General features: G+C 37.4%; 1 protein-coding gene across 1 annotated transcript; it reads right to left on the reverse strand.

Moving 5' to 3' along the window:
• Positions 1-10: 10 nt before the first annotated feature.
• Positions 11-16,015, reverse strand: LOC141633539 (oligouridylate-binding protein 1B-like). The gene is made up of 12 exons (XM_074445994.1): positions 15,804-16,015; positions 12,991-13,052; positions 12,733-12,835; positions 12,478-12,554; positions 12,332-12,393; positions 12,158-12,245; positions 11,917-11,992; positions 11,802-11,832; positions 11,147-11,266; positions 1,879-1,964; positions 1,350-1,529; positions 11-479 (listed from the first exon to the last, which is right to left on the reverse strand). The coding sequence occupies exons 1-12, from the start codon at positions 15,906-15,908 to the stop codon at positions 219-221; spliced, it is 1,251 nt and encodes a 416-aa protein (XP_074302095.1). The 5' UTR covers positions 15,909-16,015; the 3' UTR covers positions 11-218.
• Positions 16,016-21,684: the final 5,669 nt, after the last annotated feature.

A 21,684-nucleotide genomic window follows, 5' to 3' on the forward strand; every position in this document is an offset into this window, starting at 1 on the left:
GGTGAATCAATTGACGCTGTCAATAAACAGATAAATTAGAAAAGAAAGAGGTATACAGTTTACATCAAGTATCCACACTCAGGAGAAATACAGAGGGAAGCCTCCAGGCTCCAACCCTCGCCGGAGAAAAGGATGAACATAAAGATGAAAAGATGGCTAATGAATATTTGTACACACATAAATGCCAAGGAAATTTAATAGCCTGTGCATCAAGGAACTTAGCGATAGTACATCATTTGCTGGGCAGCTGCAAGATTCTGAAACCCGCCGTCATAAATAGCTTGGCTACCCCCAGCAGCAGCCATTCCCATATTAGCCTTGTTGAGTGGGTGCGGTGCATGCATGAGTCCGTTGTTCATTGCCAGTTGCCTCTCATATGAGTAAAGATCGGTTGCAGAAAGTCCTAGAGGTGCGGCTGCTGGAGGGGGGAGTGGATTTGAAGCTGTGCCCGGCGGTGTCGGCTTGCTTCCCCATGAGCACTAAAACCACAAGAAACAAAGTAGGCAAAAGGTCAACATAATTTGGAAATATCAATTGTGACGTCGCATTGGGACAGAGGGATCTAATGTTTGAAGGTTATGCGAATCCACGGCCACATTATTGAGGCAGTATCATCTGCATTCATAGCACAATGATGGATTTCGAGGTATATATCAAACCAAGATTGAGAAGTAGAACCACGCTAGACAAGCAATTACAATTTACAAAGTATGACACCGAGTGTTCCATACATCACAAAAGAGAAAGTTGTTGGTTTAAGTCTATTTGTAGATGGGCACCACCTCTATGATAACTTGTGCAAATACTTGTAAAGTCCTCCAATCCAAATGGATGACAGAAAGAGAGAAAAGTTGATGTATGTATACACATACATCAATACGTGATATTTGGTCTATCTATTAGGCGGCTTTCCAGTAGGACACCCTTAGTCATAGATATGGAAACAAAAAACCATTTGTAAACTACGATGTGTAAGGAATAATATGAATGAACACCCCGTAGCCAGAAAAATTTCATCCAAAAAAGTATGTGAGACTATGTATAGTAATACAATAATACCGCAACTCAAAGTTTTGAAATCCACGCACAACGGGATGGATGCAGAGGTTCAACATGCAGGACATAAAGACGGGGAAAGTGAATACTGCCAGTCTGCCATACCAAACAGTCAAACACAGCATCATCCAGAGTCAAGATAACAGACTAGGGTTCAAAGTTCGATTCCAGAAAATGCATTTTAGAACATGCTACAAAGGAGCACGCTCAAGTCTATCACAATCACAAATTACAAAATTACAAACATAAAGGCCCACAAGGGCAATTTTAACCAAGTATTGAATATCACTCACCTTAATTTGTTTGCCCAAAAGCATATTCTGAGGACTATTACCAAACTGAATAGCCAAGGCAGCCTCAGCATGCGTGCTGTATCTGACAAAACCAAACCCCTTGTCACGTTGCACCCTTACTTCTTCGATTGTCCCAGCACCTAACTGATAAAAGTGGCGGTGGAGATCAAGCTGGGTTGCCTGCAAGCGAAGCAATCAATTGCAAGTCCAGATGATGAGGTTGAACAAATAGGAACTGCTTTCACTACTAAGTACCTCCTCTGTCCCCATGAATAATTTACGTTTTCCCTTTTAGACTGTCCCATCAATAATTTATGTTTCCTTTTTAGGTATGTTTGTCTGTTCACCTAAAAAGTAAACCCAATAGTAAACTTCAACTATTTGAGGGGAGATGGGGAGTAAATATCAATCCCCAACGACCAGCAAATGAATATCATTATGAAGTGAAACATCAACTGTGGTATGCTGTCGCACGCAGGGCGGAGCACCGAGAGCAAAAGATAGATGCAATAAAGAGTTGATTATATACCTCATGAGGAAGATATCCAACGTATACTGTCGTATACTGAGGATTGTTTTCAGGAGCCTCACTATTTGTATTCTCCTTTCCATCTTCTGAAATATGGAAAAGACTTGAGTTACGTATAACTATTATAACTATATGAGCATAAATCAGAATAAGAGGGGGAGAAAGAGGTGAAAATTCATGTGAGGCATATAAGGGGAAGAGCAGCAAGTAATACTCCATATCTATTTGTACTCTCCGTCTCTTTGAGCGACATCACAATAAATTGAGGATACAATAAGCTTATTCCCATGTGCTTTTTCCATTTTTTCTGCCAGAGAAGGTTAAGAAGATGATTTCCTAAACATAAACTGTTACTACAATTTTCTGGTTCCTAACTTGTTCAAACTTAAGATTGGTCATTCTCATCTAGCAGGGATTAAAATTTTGATTAAAACATTGTACAGCTAAGACTTCCTAAAGGAAACGTTGCTCTCATATTACAATACCTCTCTTGCCCTCCATAACCATAAGGGATATGCTGATTTGGGGAAAAGGAAATACAAACATCGTCACAAAGATCTTCATAGAGAGACAGGTTATGTCATCCAGATTCCAGAGTACGTGGATTGAAAGTCTTCCATATAAAAGTGAATAGCACCATCTGAGTTCTGACATTCTGTACAGCAATGTCGCAGTTTGGCTGAGTGGATGTACCATTATCACCTCATGTTAGCTAGACATATTTATTTAGTGAGCTGACGAGCTCTATATTACCAGAAAAAATCATGTGTGCTTTATGAGTCTCTAAGACGGCACAAGTACGCAGCTCATGAAGAACTTCAGCACTTAAGTCATTAACTATTTCAAACTTCAGCACTTAAGTCATTAACTATTTCATTAACAGCTGCAGGCTTAGCTTCTATCCATCTAAGGATTCATACTAGATACTTTCACAAACACTCTCTCCTCAATATCAAAACAAAAAAACATGCACTTCGATTTACATACATTTGTGACTCCTTCAGAACCTTCTAATCAATCAATCAATATATATAACTAAAGGAGGCTTTTTTTTTTTCTTATATTACTATTAGCATTAGAATTAGGAGATAATTAATTATTTACAATTTTTCTATTATAATTAGGAATATAATTTTCCTATTAGAAATGAGAATTAATTAATTATTTTACAATTTTCCTATTAGAAATAGGAAATAAATTAACAATTTATTAAGGCTTTTTTTCCTCTAATTATACTATTAGAATTAAGAGATAATAATTATTTAATATTTTTCTATTATAATTAGGAATATGATTTTCCTATTAAAAATAGGAATTAATTAATTATTTTACAATTTTATTATTAGAAACAGGAAATAAATTAATTATCTATAATTTATTAATACTAAAAAATTATTCATTATTATTTGTTCAATTTTTATTAAATTAGAAGGAAAAAAACCTTTGCTATATTTATAATATCCAATTTTATGACTAACTTCCGATTAAAAAAAATGAGGTACTATGAGGCTAAGAGGCCCTAGGCCGAACCGGGTTGTGACAAATGTGCATGCATAATACGTACTACATGGAATTTACTCATGTAAAGAGTAAATGAACGCTGAAATATGCCCCTACGTCTTTTGTTATTGCTAATGTCATATTTAATTATACACAATACGAAGTTTATTTTTCAATTGTCATATGTATTTCTCCAACTAATTTTAAAGTTATTTCCCTCACAATATACTTCAACTTCTATTGATAATTTATTATTACATTGTTTACATTCATTTGTCGTTATATAAAAGTATATTAATCAAAATTTAAATAAGATATTCACAAATTATTGATAAGTACAAAGTTTGATATCTATTTTTCAAGGAGTATTAAAAGATAAAGAAAGTTGCTACTAATATGCGAATCGAAATATCATATTATGACAAATGAGTAAATGTTTTGAAAAACTTTATTGTGCGATTGTTTTATAATTTAAAGTAAAAATGGTACCACGAGTAATAAAATAGATTTGAATGAGGCTTGAAGGTAAATTAGATACACTTATTATAGAAATATGTATAAGACTATAAGGTTAAGATTCAATTCAAGCAACGACCAACATTAAAAAAAAAGTCATGATAAACACATAAAAGGGTAAAAAAAAAAGTCATGATAAACACATAAAAGGGTAAGAGTAGTCTTTCTCTAACATAAGACCGTCTCTCTCAAACTTTTCTTCTGACAAATTTGCATGCATAAAAAACGGTACTATTCAATTATATAGAGCAAACTAATTATTGTTGATGCTATAAATTATTTTTTGTGTGTAAATTAACCACATCATCACTATAATTTAGGGAGAGATACGAATTGGGGAAGGGTGAGACATATTCGTCATGCATAATACGATACTTTAACCACCTTTAGGCAAAAATATAAAAATAAATGAAAAAATTTAAACCTAAAAGGGGGTCACCTACTTGCCAACTCTTCTATAGTTATTTACCGCATTAATATTCTCATGAAATTTATGAAATTTATTTCATATTAATAAAAAAAATGATTATACTGCTTCGTACAATTTGTGATTTATAACTTTTAGCTAACTTATTTGAACTTGCTTAAATTTATATATTTTAAGTGAAAAATATTAATTATAAATATGATCAAGATAAAGTTTCATCTTTAATTTCCTCAGAGATTAAAAAAAAACTCAATTTTTATTTTCTTATAATATTCTAATTAAAGGTCATATAATGTAAAACAGTAAATTACACCACAATCTACTATTTCAATATGTCGATGATCAACACTCAAAATAGCACATTTGTTATTTAAATAGTGTAAAAACTCTCAAAATGCTTAAAAAAAAATGTTCACTCTGTCGTTATCAAACAAAACCTAAGTTTCTGCATTTTTTTTGTCATGTTCAACTTAATCTTTACGGAATGTAAAAATGATGAAGTTCAGAAAGTAGCGGTTAGTTTTATGTTAGTTAGATGGACTTTTCAAGAGAGAGATGAAAGCTTTGCATTTTAGACCGTTTTATGTGTGAACCGAATGGATTAAGTAGTAGGCTAAAGGTTGTTTCGAGTGGGAATGAGGTTGATTGCGCCGAGTTGGTTAACTAAAATTTTTCCTTACTAGATCTAGAAAGGGGATAATAATTATGAGATAATAAAATTTGAAGAAAAAAGGACGTACAATAAAATTGAGATGGAGGTAGTAAGATTTATTTATGCAAAATGAAATAAATATCAAAGTTCGTGTATATATATAATATTCAAACTTATTTAGTTTACAAACACAGTACCCAAACACTTTGTTTGAGTATTAGGAATAGAGGTAGAGGAGGGGACGAGAAAAAGATTAGGAAGGGAAAGAGAGAGATAAGAGGGAAGATTGCTTCTTGAACTTTTCTTTGTTGAAGGAGAAATAAATTGTCTTAGATAAGGGAGACGAGGATCCATATCATTTGGAGTAAAGATTGGTATTTCATGGAGGTGAATGTGATTTATGACTTCGTAGATGTAAAACGTGGCGGAAAGGTAGTGATAGTAGTAGTGGATTGGAGGTTGTTTCAAGTAGTAAGAACTAATCACAGTGGCTGATGTTTTATTTTGCGGGTAAATTAATGGGGTGGGGGGAGGGTGCATTTCTGGAGGGTGATGAGTTTAACGAGAATAGTGATAATAAATAAGGTTATTTATCAGCAAAATATCGCTTGCATTCTAACATATAGGTAACATGAATAATAACAAGAAATCTCAAAAGATCATACTAATAAACTTAATCTTGACCCCATCAATCCAAATTAAAGTAAAATATTAATTCTAACAACATTGTCGAGAGCAAGGGTTAGTTTCCATTGGATTATGGATTTTTCTAGAAGTAGGGGTTTAGTTTTTCACTTGGTTGGACAAATTTGAGAGAAGTTTCTAAGATAAGGATCGATCTTTTAAGGGATGAGATTGTTTTAGATCATGTGTGTGAATAGGGAAGAAAAATAGGGGGATGCGTGAAGGATTTTGTTTCAAATGAAAAGATGAGGGGCAAGACTATTGTTATGAGGGGGGGTGTAACACCCCCATACTCCAAGTGCCTTACGAGCACCACCCAAGTATAAGGATGTTACCATCTCGGTTACCCGAGGCAATGATAATCAAATAAACAATAATGAAACAACGTTTAAATAGAAATACTTTAGTGAAAGGTTACAATCCAAAAACCAAACCAAAATACGTATACATGTCCTCAAACCAAATGTCTACTGATCTAACTGAACTGTTTATGAAAACTACTAAGCTACAGCGGAATACTTCTAGCATCAGATCGTGGCACATCCCAGCTATCCCAGTACTCCAATCAATCTTCATCACCGACTGTCCACTGGACCAGCCCTGCCAGTTTGACTGTTTGAGCTATCTTGATTACTGTATCGTTGGTTGTATATAATTGTGTGAATAAGATCGACCCGGTTTATTGTTTTAAAACTGCGGTGATCCATTCGGGATGGTGAGCAGATATTGAGCAGGTATGAGTTGAGAAATCGGGGGATAGGCAGGATGTGCCACGATCCGATCTTAGAAGTATTCCGCTCTAGCTTAGTAGTTTTCATAAACAGTTCAGTTAGATCAGTAGACATTTGGTTTGAGGACATGTATACGTATTTTGGTTTGGTTTTTGGATTGTAACCTTTCACTAAAGTATTTCTATTTAAACGTTGTTTCATTATTGTTTATTTGATTATCATTGTCTCGGGTAACCGAGATGGTAACATCCTTATACCTGGGTGATCCTGGTAAGGCACTTGGAGTATGGGGGTGTTACAGGGGGTGTCATAAGCAGCCCCAGCCATGTAGTATTGCATTGGAATTTGGTTCATATTCAAAGGTACGTCTATAGTTTGACCGGGAGATATAACATTTAACTACCTGTAAATATTTTTACGTAACTACCATTTGACCCAACAATGATTAAATTATGGTTGTTATTCTAAAGAAGGAGATTTGTTGCATCATTGAGTTGATTATGCAAAGTAGATATTATTATTTTCCTTGACCAATTGAAAAACAAACAGGTATTAATGAACAAATTCTAAAAACTATCAGTCCAAGTATCATATATATAAACTTCATATTGGTTGGGGTCTGCGTGAAAGATTTTGTTTCAAATAAGAAGATGAGGGCCAAGACTATTGCTATAGAGAGAGGGAGGAGGGTGGGTTCATAAGCAGCCCTAGCCATGTAGTATTGCATCAGAATTTGGTTCACATTCAAACGTACTTCTATAGTTTGACCGGGAGATATAACATTCTAATTACCTCTAAATGTTATTACATAATTACAATTTGATCCAGCAATGATTAAATTATGCTTGTTATTCGAAAGAAGGAGATTTGTTGCATTATTGAGTTGATTATGCAGAGTAGATATTATTATTTTCCTTAACCAATTGAAAAACAAACGGGTATTAATGAACAAATTCTAAAAACTATCAGTCCAAGTATCATATATATAAACTTCATATTGGTTTTATTTTCCTAAAAAAAGTATTTTATTAATCACACTCTTTTATTCTTATGTCAATATTATGTTGTAATTATTTGTTGGTCAAGCAGCATACATAAAATCTTAGACATAAACGATGTACTATATGTCTATATTCCATTTTATTGTGAAATTTATTACACATTATTTTAATATCCGTGCAACGCACGGGCAAGAAAACTAGTATTTACAGGAAATAAGGGGGTTAGAGCTCCAGTAAGTCAAGTCAAGCCACACTGTCAGTCAAATGCTTAGTAAATGCTCCCTAAAATTTTTTAATAGTTAGCTTAATGTTCTTCACTACTCTGGCAACATTTTGCCTGAGAAGAATATTGAGGATTTATAGTGTCACCTCATATCAGGCCAACTGCCAAGATCGACAAACTCAAATCCACTTAATCAAGCACATCTATTACACAGTATGCTATCAATTGTACAGCCGCTCTCTTAATCAAAACCTTACACAAAATGGCAAATAACCCAAAAGGGAAAGGGCGAAAAACCAGGTGCAATAAGATTGGGCCTACTCTAGACTTACAGTAGCCCATCAGAAGTTAGAACTACTGTAATGAGTCCGGACCCAAAAAAAACCATGCAAACAACATTTATAATATGCAACTAAATGAAAAACGAGTACATTTAACAGCACAAAAATCCCAATAGCACAAATGTGTAAGAGAAGAAAACCAACAACAACAACAACAACAACAACAACATCAGAGCCTTAATCCCAAAATGATTTGGGGTCGGCTGACATGAATCATCCTTTCGAACCGTACATGGGTGAACGCACACCACAAAATGCGAATAAAAAAAGGGAAGATGAAAAACAAAAGGGAAGAACGAAAATGTAATGGAAAGTCAAGGTAAACTTAGGGGTTTTAAAATCGAATTCCGTCTTTCTTTTATAAAAACTTAAAATTTAAATCGAGAGAAAAGATTAAAACGATTTTTAAAAACCGAAATAGAGTTAAGGCTCCGGAATGAACCAGGTAAAATCTATAAGAAAGTGGTTGGTGAAAAAATGTAATAAAGGAGAGAAAAATAAATAATTTAATTTTTAAATTAAATAAAAAACATTAAATCTGTCAAAAAAACATCAAATACTAAAAATCCACATGTATCCTTTCCCTCCATTGTGCCCTCTCCGTCACCATACTCTCCTCAAGCCCCAAAACTCTCATATCGTGCTCTATCACTCTCAACCATGTCTGTCTCGGTCTTCCTCGACCTCTAGGGACCTTTTTCTTCTCCAAGTCTCCAACCTCCTAATCAAAAGGCGTCCATACTCCATAGGTCTCCTTCTCACATGGCCAAACCATCTTAGTCTGTTTTCCATCATCTTGTCCTCTATTGGCGCCACTTTTACCTTTTCCCTAATCACCTCATTCCTTAACCGATTTTGCCTTGTATGTCCGCACATCCACCTCAACATGCGCATCTCCGCCACACTCATCTTTTGAATGTGACAATGCTTCACGGCCCAACACTCGGAGTCGTAAAAGGGCAGGTGCCTAATTGCCGTGCGATAAAATTTTCCCTTTAATCTTTGGGGCATATCTTTATCGCATAGAAACCCTGAAACACTCTTCCATTTCAACCATCCCGCTTTAATTCTGTGAGCCACATCTCCGTCTAACTCCCCATCTTTTTGAATAATAGATCCTAGATATCTGAAGAAATCCGAACCCTCAATAACATTCCCATCGAAAAAAATACTCCCCGCCTCTGTCGATCTCAACCCCGCCACCTTAGTGAACTGACACCTCAAATACTCTCGGCTTACTTACTCCCGCTCACCTGAACCCACGAGTCTCTAAAGTCTGCCTCCACAATTCCAACTTTCTCTCCACCCCCTCTTTTGTCTCATCAATCAACACAATATCATCAGCAAACATCATACACCAAGGGATGTCGTCCTGAATATCCCTTGTCAACTCATCCATAACTATAGCAAAGAGAAAAGGACTAAGTGCGGAACCTTGATGCACCCCGATGGTAATAGGAAATTCTTCCGTTCTCCCAACATTAGTGCGAACACTTGCACTAGCCCCCTCATACATGTCCTTTATGAGGACAATATATTTTCGCGACACACCCTTTCTCGCCAAAGTCCACCAAAGTACTTCTCTTGGTACCCTATCATATGCCTTTTCCAAGTCAATAAAACCATATGTAAGTCCTTCTTCTTGTCCCGATGGTATTCCATCAACTGTCTCATGATAAAAATCGCATCCATAGTCGATCTCCCGGGCATAAATCCAAATTGGTTTTTTGAGATGTCTACACATCTCCTAAGCCTTTGCTCGATAACCCGCTCCCATAACTTCATCGTATGACTCATAAGCTTAATTCCCCGATAATTGGAACACTCTTGAACATCACCTTTGTTCATGTACAAAGGGACAAGAGTGCTTCTCCTCCAAGCCGTTGGCATCTTGTTGCTCCTCCAAATCTTGTTGAAGAGCATGGTTACCCATTCGATCCCTCTCTCCCCGAAGCACCTCCAGACTTCTATGGGTATACCATTAGGTCCCTCTGCTTTCTTTGACCCCATCTTCCTTAACGCCTTTCTAACTTCACTCTTTTGTATTCTACGCACAAATTCCCGATTCACCATGCTTGGTGTTACCTCTACATCCCCAAAACCTTGTTCCTGATGTCCATTGAATAAATTATCGAAGTAAGAACTCCATCTAGCCTTTATTTCGTTATCCTGAACGAGAACCTTGTCGTCCATATCTTTCACACACCTAAAACTCCCAATATCTCTCGTCTTTCGGTCTCTTATGCGAGCCAGTTTATAGATATCCTTCTCTCCTTCTCTCGTGTCCAACCTGGCATACACTTCTTGGTTAACTTTTGCCCTCGCATCCCGTACGGCCTTTTTAGCGGCTCGTCTAGCCTCCTTGTACTTTTCCAAGTTCTCATCACTCATGCATTTCCCCAAAACCTTATAGCATTCACGTTTAGTCTTTATCGCTTGTCTCACCACATCATTCCATCAAGATGTGTCCTTACTTGATGGTCTATTCCCTTTAGATTCCCCTAACACCTCCCTCGCCAAATCCTTTACAACATGCTCCAATTTATCCCACGTTGCATCAATATCTTTCTCCTCGCAATCCGACCAAATATCGCTCCTTCCAACCTTATCCAAAAACGCTTGTTGGTTTCCCCCTTGTAGCTTCCACCACTTGATCCGTGCCTCACCGATTATCTTTCTCTTCCTCAAGTCTCTCTTACCCCGAAAATCAAGAACCACTAGTCTATGTTGTGTTGCGGCACTTTCCCCGGGTATGACCTTGCAATCGGTGTACTCTTTCCTCCACACATTCCTTACCAAAAGAAAGTCAATCTGACTAGCATTACCTCCACTTCTATAAGTCACCAAATGAGAATGTCTTTTCTCGAACCAAGTGTTCATTACACCCAAGTCATATGCCAAAGCAAAATCCAATATGTCACTTCCTGCTTCATTTCTCTCCCCGAACCCAAAACCCCCATGAATGTTCTCAAAGCCAACTCGACTAGTACCCACATGCCCATTGAGGTCACCACCAATGATCAATTTCTCTCCAATAGGGACTGCTTATGTAAACCAAGTTTCATCTAAATGTTACAGGTAAAGAAGTTTCAGTTCAACAAGATGAGGACCAAGCTTCAGCTTTATAGTTAAATTTATGTGACTGCTTATGTAACTAAGTCCTATTACACGAGATTACTATAATTAGACAAACCTGATGAGCCATTTGTCCACTCTACCATACTTTTTGCCTCAGTACTCGGTTTGTCATCACCACTAGTAGCTCCTTTAGTTGCCCAGTTGCATCGTATTTGCCTACTGCCAAGCCATTTTCCTGAAATATAATGACCATAATCAAATTTTCGATAATTAAAAGTTTTAGATGGCATGAATGCCCTAGTAAGAGGTCACAGATCGACAAAATTATTAAATGACAACACCAACTAAGACAGCGTGCAATCCTGTGCATATCAGATGAGGATTAACCAATATGGATCACATTCAAACAGTTATATTAGATTCAGTGAACAATTCTATTTTATAAATAAATTATAATATCAGTGAGATTTCAGAAACGGCCTTTTTTCAATCTTAACAACAAACCCTATTGATGATTGATTTTAACCAAAGGGGTAAATAAAGCTTGAAAACAAAAGGAACAAGTCAACTACATGACATAGCCCAAATCTTCTCACACAACAGAATGGAGATCAAGTATCCATGATAACAATGATTCTTAGATTTAATCTTAATAACGGAGGGTTAGCACCTCCATAATAGAAAGGAAGTAAACTTGATGTTTCAGTCAATTCAATTCTAGCAGCAATAAATTTAGTAATAATTGCATATACAAGGTACATTGATCTTACCTGTGAGTTCATTAATTGCACTTTGGGCATCCTGTAACATCAAAAAAATGTCTTTTAGCAACTTATTTGAGGAAGACATATTTTCTTCAGTGAAGTATAGAGCATACGAAACTACCTGCTGATTGCGGAAAGAGACAAACCCAAACCCCCTTGAACGTCCACTTTTCTGATCCCACATAACTTTTGCATCTCTGGAGAGAAAGAAAATGCATATTTTAGGCAAAGGGAAAGTGTCGGCTGAGGCCTGGATTCAGCCACCAACTATACCAAACTAATCTTAATAAAACAGCCAACGAAAAATAACTAGTTAACTCTGATAAGCAAGAACCACAAAAGAGGAGGAACACCAGGCTTACGAGCAACTAGGATAAACGGAAAAACAAGCGAACAGCATAGCGTCGGTAACCTCAGGACTCACATCGCCAACGAACACATTAAAATGGTCTGGAGACAAATTTAAAATGTCAGATACGAGGTACAAATATTTGTAACACGGGATTAAAAATTCTAACAGAAGAAGCTGCTCTCACTTGAAGTGTCTTCGCGTTGACTACTTGTATATGCCCAATTAACTTTAATTGGCTGTCCAAACCTACATACAGATTTATTAGGTCTTATATATGAGCGAAACACCATACTGAAGGTATGTAGCAAAACTGAACGTCTCAGAACTTACAAATGCCTCCCATTAAGAGTCATTATGGCCATGCTAGCATATCTGCGATCATAATAGTGAACAAAGCCGTAGGACGACTGAAAGTAACATCATAGTGTGTTAGCAACAAACTCGATAATTCCAACTCCCTCCAATCCGCAGCAAAAGCTTCCATAATTCAAAATCTCTTTCATATATTTTCAATTATGGGAACTCTGGCTTGGACTAGGGGTAGTACTCAATATCATAAATCATACTTTGTAGGATCTGGAATACCTTTTCCTTCCTAACAAGCTTGCAACCTTCAACAGGTCCAGAACTAGCAAAAACCTCTTGCAACGACGCTTCTGTAACTTGCGGATGGATATTACCCACATACCTGCACTTTCTCAACAAGAAACATAACGAGAAAATTAAGAAAACTGAAAAGAATGAAATAAAATATACAGGAAAAAAAAAATAATAATAATACATTAGCGACATTAAACGAGCAAAAAACTCCGAAGCAAGAGCAGACAGCCAGACAAAACTTACACACTACGGCAGGTAGAAGGATCAAAGCCAGGAGGCAAGTTTCCACTTAGGTAAGGTTCGATCTGAAACAAAGGAACAGCTTTCCAAGTTACAAGAAGAATAAGTGAGAGAATGACCATCACTCAAATCTCAAACTCTGCAATAACATCGAAATTGCCAGCTTTTGGAACGTGAACTGTGAAATAGCTTATTTATTGAAGCCTTGTCAGAAATAACTCAATAATGGCATATACTCTTCTTATCCAAAATCGGATACAGTCAATTATCTTCCAAAGCTAGAACCATAAATTTGCCCAAAACCATAAGAGACGCCAAACCTAGCCACATTAGTCATAACTCATAAATTCATAACACTATGGCCTTTTTTTGGATATCAAAATAGGAAAGAAAGGAAAGGAAGGGGGAATGAGGGAAGGGAAGGGGAGCTGGAATGGATGGTGAGAATTTTCCCTCCAAATTTTTCCTCGGTAAAAGGGGAAATAATTTGGCTTGGAGGAGGGAAATGAAGGGATCCAATTTCCCTCCCCTCCAAATTCCTCCACCTCCATTTTGCTAACCAAATAAAAGAATTTTCATCCTTCCAAATCTCTTCCCTCCCTTTCCCTCCAAATCCCCCAATCCAAACGCACCCTAAGGCCTTGTTTGGATACCGAAATAGGAGAGAAAGGAAGGGGAGAGAGAAGAAAAGAAGGGAAAGGGAGGAGAGGTGGGATGGGAGTGATACAATTTCCCTCCAAATCTTTCCTATGATGGAGGGATTTTGATTTGCCTTGGAGAAGGGAAAATGGATCCCTCCATTTCCTTTCACTCTTATTTGCTATCCAAACAAGGGATTTCAAAACTCTCTCTCCCTTTCCTTTCCCTCCAAATTTTTCCATCCAAACAAACCCTAAGGCCTTGTTTGGATACCAAAATAGAAGGAAAAGGGAGGGGAGGCGGAAGGAGGGAAGAGGGGAATGGGAAGTAGATGCTCCCTTTCCTTTCCCTCCAAATTTAAATCTCCTACTCTACCTCCCTTTCTTTTCCCTCCAAATCTCTCCATCCAAACAACACCCTAAGGGTGTGTTTGGATAGCAAAAGTGGAGGGAAAGGGAGGGGAGGAGGAAGGAGGGAAGAGAAAGGGAGAGAAGGGAAAGGGAGGGGGGAATGGGGTACGGGTGTTTGGATACAATTTCCTTCCAAATCTTGCCTATTGTAGAGAGATTTTGATTAGGCTTGGAGGAGAGAAATTGGATCCCTCCAAAATATCAATGTTATTAGGATCGGGATTCTACTTTGAATCGATGAGGAGGGTAGGATCGAATCGGTAGAATCGGATCGTAGAATCGTAAGATTCTACAAATTCACTAAAGATAGGTTTTTATTTGGTAAAAATATATAATCGAGGATCAAAACACTTATTTATACCCAAAATATTGATAATTAATGAGTTTAAGATCATTTCATGAACTTGTTTCTACAAATTACATGAAATTTGGATTTTACGATATCGTTATATAAAAATATATTTTAATATGTTTACTATGTTGTCGGATCGTAGGATCGTAAGATCGTGGAATCGTATTATGATCCTACCTCTAGAAAAATTCAAATAAATAGGATCGTAAGATTCTACAAACATGATAAAATCGTAGGATCCGGGATCGGTCAAACATTTTTGGATCGTAAAATCGTAGAATCATAGGATCGAATCGGGATTCTGACAACATTACTCCAAATCTCTCCCCTCCATTTCTCTCCACCCTCATTTGCTATCCAAACAAAGGATTTTAAATCTCCTACTCTCCCTCTCTTTCTTTTCCCTCCAAATCCTTCAATCCAAACACACCCTAAGGGTGTGTTTGTATACCATTTTAGGAAGGAAAGGGAGGGGAGGGGGAGTGAGGGGAGGGAAAGGTAGGGGAGGGAAAATGAATTATGGTTGTTTCGATCACAAAAATGATGAGAGGGAGATGGAAGGGGAGGAAGAGGGACATGGTAGAATGGATGGAGGATGTTGATGCAATGAGAGTCAAAAGAAAGTTTTCCTTCCACATCTTGCCAATGATGGAAAGATTTTAGTTTGGTCTAAAGGAGAGATATTAAATCCTTCTATTTCTCTCCCCTTCCGTTTCCCTCCTTTCATATATTGTAACCAAACAAAGGAAATTGAACCCCTCTCTTTCCCTCCAATTCTTTCAATCCAAACACATCCTAAGTTTACGTGGAGAATGGAGCTGCGTTAACTAATTTGCTAGATAAGACCAGACCCTTGTGGCAACACCACAGTTCCCAACACAGTGACAATGAACATATATGCACAGCATAAACTCCACCATTTAACACGTTAACCATACAAAAGTAACAAAACTACTCATTAAGCGACCCTATGTATGAGCTCAAACAGTAACCTAACCTCCATTTTGCATTAAACCAGCTCCAAAGTCCTAGATTACGGAAACACATACCATAATATCCAAAAATCCAATTAATTCTATTAATATTAATTGAATTTTCATCGACTTAAGAGAAAATGCAATTGATATTAATTGGATTTTCTTCGATTTCATAAGTCATATTAATTACATTTCCTTCAATTTTAGAAGCAAATGCAATTCGTATCGCTTCCGTTAACCCCGAAATAACAACTCTTACACAAAATTAACTCATAATAATACATTGATCACAATCTAAGCTTCAAGCTCACTTTCCCTAATCAAAAACTAAGGTTCATATTACCAGAAAACTAATCAACAACAAATGATGATAAGAAACCCTAATTTTGTCGATAGAACGATAATTAATCGACGAAAATTAAATTAAAAGAGGGAAACCTGAGGAGGAGCGAGAAGACCAGGATGATAGAGAGATTGTTGTTGAATAAGAGCTTGTTGCATCAAAGCTTGTTGTTGTTGTAGATTCATTCTTTGATTTTGCATTTACTGATTATTAATTTAGGTGTTTTCAATTGAATTGGGGAAATTAGGGCTCGTGAAAGAGGGGTTCGGTTTTTGGGGGGAAAATTGGAAAAAGACTCAAGGAGAGTAAAGGACGAAGGAAAAGAAGTGAAATAAAATACTCCCCCTCTCTTCAACTTCACTTGGCATGTTTGTTCTTTTTGCGCGACTATTAAGGAGCAGATTAAAAACGCAATTGCTAAATCTTGCACACTCTTTTACTAAATCCTACACACTTTGCTAAAATATTCCGTAATTACCCTTCATCATAAAAAAACAAAAAAAAGAGTTCTCTCTCCCTTCTCTTTCACAAACCTAACAAATTCATTAACAATTAGACAATTATGAATCGGAATTCACACATACCACACATAATTTCTCCGTTTTATCAATAATTTTATTAATCCCGTCTTTTAATTGATTTAAATAATGTTTTTTATAAAAAAAATAACAATGATTTTTTTTACAATTAGGGTTTGGATTGATGGAATATTGATGTAATGTTCTTGAAGTGGTGGTTGTGGGGTTTTCGAACTGGCCGGAGTAAGGTGGTCGAATGCACGGTGGGCAACCGAATTTGTGGCAGCGTTGGAACGTTGTTGAACATGACGGAATGTTGTGTGATGTTGTCGCTGGTTGTTATGCGCGAGGAGTGGATGGTCGCCGCAGTAGAGTGTGGTCGGCGCTGAGTTATGAGCGGTGAATGGTGGTCGGCGCAGGGAGAGGGCTAGGGGATGGGTTGTCCGATGGTGGTTGTTGGGTGTTGAGGGAGGGTTACGTTTGGCTGTTTGTGTATTTTTTTTTTTTTTTTTTTCAATCTCTTTTGATTCTCTCTCTTGTTTTTTTTTGGTTTGGAGGTGAGAAATGGGAGGGGTATATTAGGAATAAGGGGAAAAATTGTGCGGGATTGAGTAATATGATGTGCGGGATTTAGCACGTCCCATCAAAAAAACTATAAAAAGTACATAGGGAAAGAGAATTATAGGGTTAAAAATATTAAAAAAAAATATAAAGGTAGGGTTTTATGGTGGATTAGAGTGGGTATGGATGAGATTTTTATGGAGTGTGAATAAGGATAGAATGGTCATTTTCTTGGCTTGAAAAGGAAACATGTAAAGTGGAGTTGAATGGACGAAAAAGGAATACATGTAAGTAGAGTTGAATGGAGGGAGTAAGGGTTAGGAGGGAAAAATTATGAATCCCCCCTATTAACTAGAAGAAAGTTGAACTCTCAAATTTTTCATCCAAAAAATATCTTTTTAAATAAGGGAATTATTGATAATTTAATTATATTTACTAAATAAGAAAATTAATAATTATAATATATTTCATTATATAATTTTTTTCATTAAAATTAATCTTTTCATCAAATTATATAATTTTCACAAATTATAATATTTTAACTAAAATATAAATAACTTGAGAATGACTTCACTAATAGTATTCATACTATGTATAAACAAGACTATAAATCGTTTTGATTCCTTTCATAACAAAAAAAATTGAGAAAATTTGTAAATTGCAATCAGTAACTTTTTTGGTATAAAAAATAGTTTTTAAAAAAATACATTTTAGCACATTATTCAATTCTCTTGTATTAATTTCCATTTTTTTCTCAAAACAAAATACAATAACGATAAAAATGAATAATATAATGAGATAACACTGTTATTTTGCAATTCAATTTTACTTAGTTTTCTTGAATAATTTTACAATTCAATTTTTTTTCCTCGTATCAAAATATAATGACGTGAAATATGAAAAATTAGTGAGGTATTAATTTAGCATGATTAAGTAATACTCCCTCCATTTCTTTATATATGACGTTTTGCATTTACGAAGTAAGCCTTTGACTTTAATATTTACAAAAATATATTTGTTCAAAAAATATAAAAATGGTACCATTAAATTCCTTATGAACAATTCTTTCATATGGGTATACATATCATAATACAGTATTTTGTCTTATAGTTTAAGAGATATTGAAGAGAGAAGGGAGTGTCTCGAAATGTGAGAAAATCATATATAAAAAAACAGAGGGAGTACAAAATAAAGACTCTAGCATCTCCAATGGTTGAGAAAAAGGACTAGCTTGCAATTTTAAAAAATTGCAAGCTAGTAGCTCAATCATTGGAGTAGTCCAAATAGATTGGCTTTGCTCAAAAAAAATTGAGCTAGTAGCTCCATGGAGCTACTTGCTTAAATAGACCCACAAAAAAACATAACTAATAGGAAATTTTATATTTAGAAATTAAAAATTGAATAAAAAATAGGAGAGTGTGTTAGGTGGGTCACATAAAGCTAGTAGGAAATCGGCTTCACCGTTGGAGTAAGTTGTAGCTTGAAATGGTTGTAGCTCAAAAAATGATGTGGCAAAGGTAAGCTAGTACCAACTAGTTTACTATTGTAGATTGTAACACCCCCATACTCCAAGTGCCTTACCAGGACCACTCAGGTATGGAGACGTCACCATCTCGGTTGCCCGAGGTATGATAATCAAATAGACAAAATAGAAACAACATTTATTATAAGTGCTTTAATGAAAAGTTACAATCCTCGAAACCAAACTAAAAGTGTAATACATTATTCAAACATGCATTCTCAATGAAATGTAAATAAAAGCTAAACTACACGGAAGACTCTATCGTCATGTCGTGGCCATCCCACTATCAAGACCATCTCTATACCTCGCTCAATATCTCGCTCACCATCCCGAATGGATCCCCGCAGTTTTACAAAACAACACCGGGGTCGTACTAATCACACAATCAATATACATAACAACAATAAGACAAATAGACAAATTTGAACCGCACACACACACACACACCAACCAACCGTCTCAATCATCGATCGTCCACTTGGACGACTACCCGATGGGGGACGCAGCCGTTCCCACCTAAGCCCCGCTCATCGTACGAGCGATAACCCCGCTCATTAATGTGCACATCCCCTTCCGTGGCGGGTTCCACGAAGGGCGAAACTAGGGCGTGAGATCACTCCCGCAAGTGACCCCACTCAACCGAGAACGCATCTCGAGAGCCATCAACAAACACAACCACAATCACAATCACAATTACAATCATCATATCAATCACCTAATTACAAAGACATCACCAATATCCCATTATGGGACTAATACCGAGTAGAAATCCTACCCGGAAAGCACACACGCACCTTGAGACGGTATCTACAATTTGTCTCAAAACGGCTCCTCTACGAATTCTCCTCCTATTATACATAACACATAAAGACTACCATTCAATTCCTACTCATAAAATCCCCAAACCCTAAATTAGGGTTTGACCAAAACTAGTAAAACATTATAAAAATTATGCTAGAAGCTTACCCTCGACGCAAGGAATCCAACAACACTAAAAACAACGAGAATCGACCGTCGAACTCCGGAATCGTTAAGGATGCGATTAGGAAGAAGAACTCGCCGCTTTCTCTCTTAAACAGGTTTTAGGTTTTGGTAAAAGTGTTTTAAAACAAAGACGAATTGGTTTAAATACCCTAATCGCATAATTAACAAAACCCGCGAAAACTCCCCGTAAAGCAGGGGCGCTCGATCGAGTACCCAAGGTACTCGATCGAGATTTACCCTACTCGATCGAGTGCCCGAGCTACTCGATCGAGTGCCCAACAGGTCAGAAACTATTTTATTCTGCAACATACCCTTACTCGACAGAGTAAGGGCTACTCGATAGAGTACCCCCAAGACCATAAATACGGAGTATTACAGTCTTCCCTCCTTAAAAAGAACTTCGTCCCCGAAGTTCAAACCACAACAAAAACAAAGGTACTCCCTCAACATACCCGACTCAACCATCAAACAAAAACATGATACAAACCCAAGACAAACATCCCGACACAACATATAAAAGGTGTATAAAACTCCTAAAAACTCTCGCGATCATCTCCTACCCCCCTAAAAGAAACAAGGTTACGTCCCCGTAACCATACATACCTGATCAAAAAGGAAAGGGTAGCGCTCTTTCATTATATCCTCCGCCTCCCATGTAGCTTCCTCAGTCTCGTGGTTAGACCAAAGGATCTTAAGCAAGACGGTCTCACCACCCCTGGTCTTTCTAACCTTTCGGTCTAGAATGCGCTTAGGCACCTCAAGGTACGATAAAGACTCATCCACTCTAAGCTCTCTCGCCTCCAACACATGTGACGGGTCACTCACATACTTCCGCAGCTGCGATACATGAAACACATTATGCACTCTCTCCAAAGCGTGGTAAAGCCAACCGATAAGCCACTTCCCCAACTCGCTCTAAGATCTCATAAGGCCCTATAAACTTCTGACTTAACTTGCCTTTCTTCCCAAATCTCATAACTCCACGCATCGGAGATACCTTGGAAGAACCTTGTCCCCAACCCGAAACTCTATGTCCCGACGATGTAGATCTCGCATAACTCTTACGTCGATCCCGGGTCGCTCTCATCCGTTCTCGATCATCTTAATCTGTTCTACCATCTCATGTACCATCTCTGGTCCTAAAACCACTTTGCCTCAAAGACTATCGTCCCAACAGATCGGACTCCTACATCTCCTCCCATACAAAGCCTCAAACGGTGCCATACCTATCTTTGGTGTGATAGTTTGTTGTTGTACGAAAACTCTATCAAATCCAACCTCTCGCTCCCAGCCTACCACCAAAATCCATCACACAAGCTCGCAACATATCCTCAAGGGTCTTGATTGTTCTCTCTGTCGCCCATCCGTCGCAGGATGAAATGTCAGTACTCATCTTCAAAGTCGTTCCCAACGCTTCGCAACTCTTTCCAAAACTTCGATATAAACCTCGCATCTCTGTCAGACACTATGTCCTTAGGGACTCCATGTAACTTAAGCACGTTCTTTCGATAGGCCATAGCCAATTGTGCCTTAGTCCATGTATCTTTCATTGGGACAAAGTGAGCTGACTTGGTCAACCGATCCACTATTACCCAAATCATATTGTTACCTTGTTGACTCTTAGGTAAACCCACAATGAAATCCATGGAAATGGATTCCCACTTCCACTCAGGCACCTCCAAAGACTGAACCTTACCTTGTGGTCTTCTCTGTTCCCCTTTAACTCTCTGGCATGTCAAACAACGGGACACAAACTCAGCTGTTTCTTTCTTCATCCCAGGCCACCAAAACGTTTTCTTCAAATCCTTGTATAACTTGTCTCCACCTGGATGAACTGAATATGGTGTGCAATGAGCCTCTGTCATGATCGTCTTTTTCAATTCCTCGTCATTAGGAACACACCACCTACCATCAAACCTCAAGCTACCATCTGTATGAATGGAAAAGCGGGACACTGTCCCTTTCTCCACCCCAGCTCTCCACTCCACCATCTTAGGATCCAAAGCTTGCTTACCCCGAATATCATCATAAAACTCCATATGTCTTTGTCATATCACCCATAGCATCTCCTTTTCGCATCATATGAATCCCAAAGCTCGCTACCTCATCCTCGGCCTCATCAAAGATAGAGTCGTACACAAGGAATGTACACTCTTTCTACTCAAAGCATCAGCAACTACATTGGCCTTCCCTTCATGGTAGATGATTTCCATGTCGTAGTCGCCAATCAACTCCATCCACCTCCTCTGTCTCATGTTCAATTCCTTCTGCGTGAAGATGTACTTGAGACTCTTGTGATCAGAAAATACCTTAAAGATTGCTCCATAAAGGTAATGTCTCCAAATCTTGAGAGCAAACACCACTGCACCCAACTCCGGATCATGTGTAGGG

This window comes from Silene latifolia, chromosome Y (genome assembly GCF_048544455.1).
Source record: "Silene latifolia isolate original U9 population chromosome Y, ASM4854445v1, whole genome shotgun sequence".
Taxonomy (NCBI): domain Eukaryota; kingdom Viridiplantae; phylum Streptophyta; class Magnoliopsida; order Caryophyllales; family Caryophyllaceae; genus Silene; species Silene latifolia.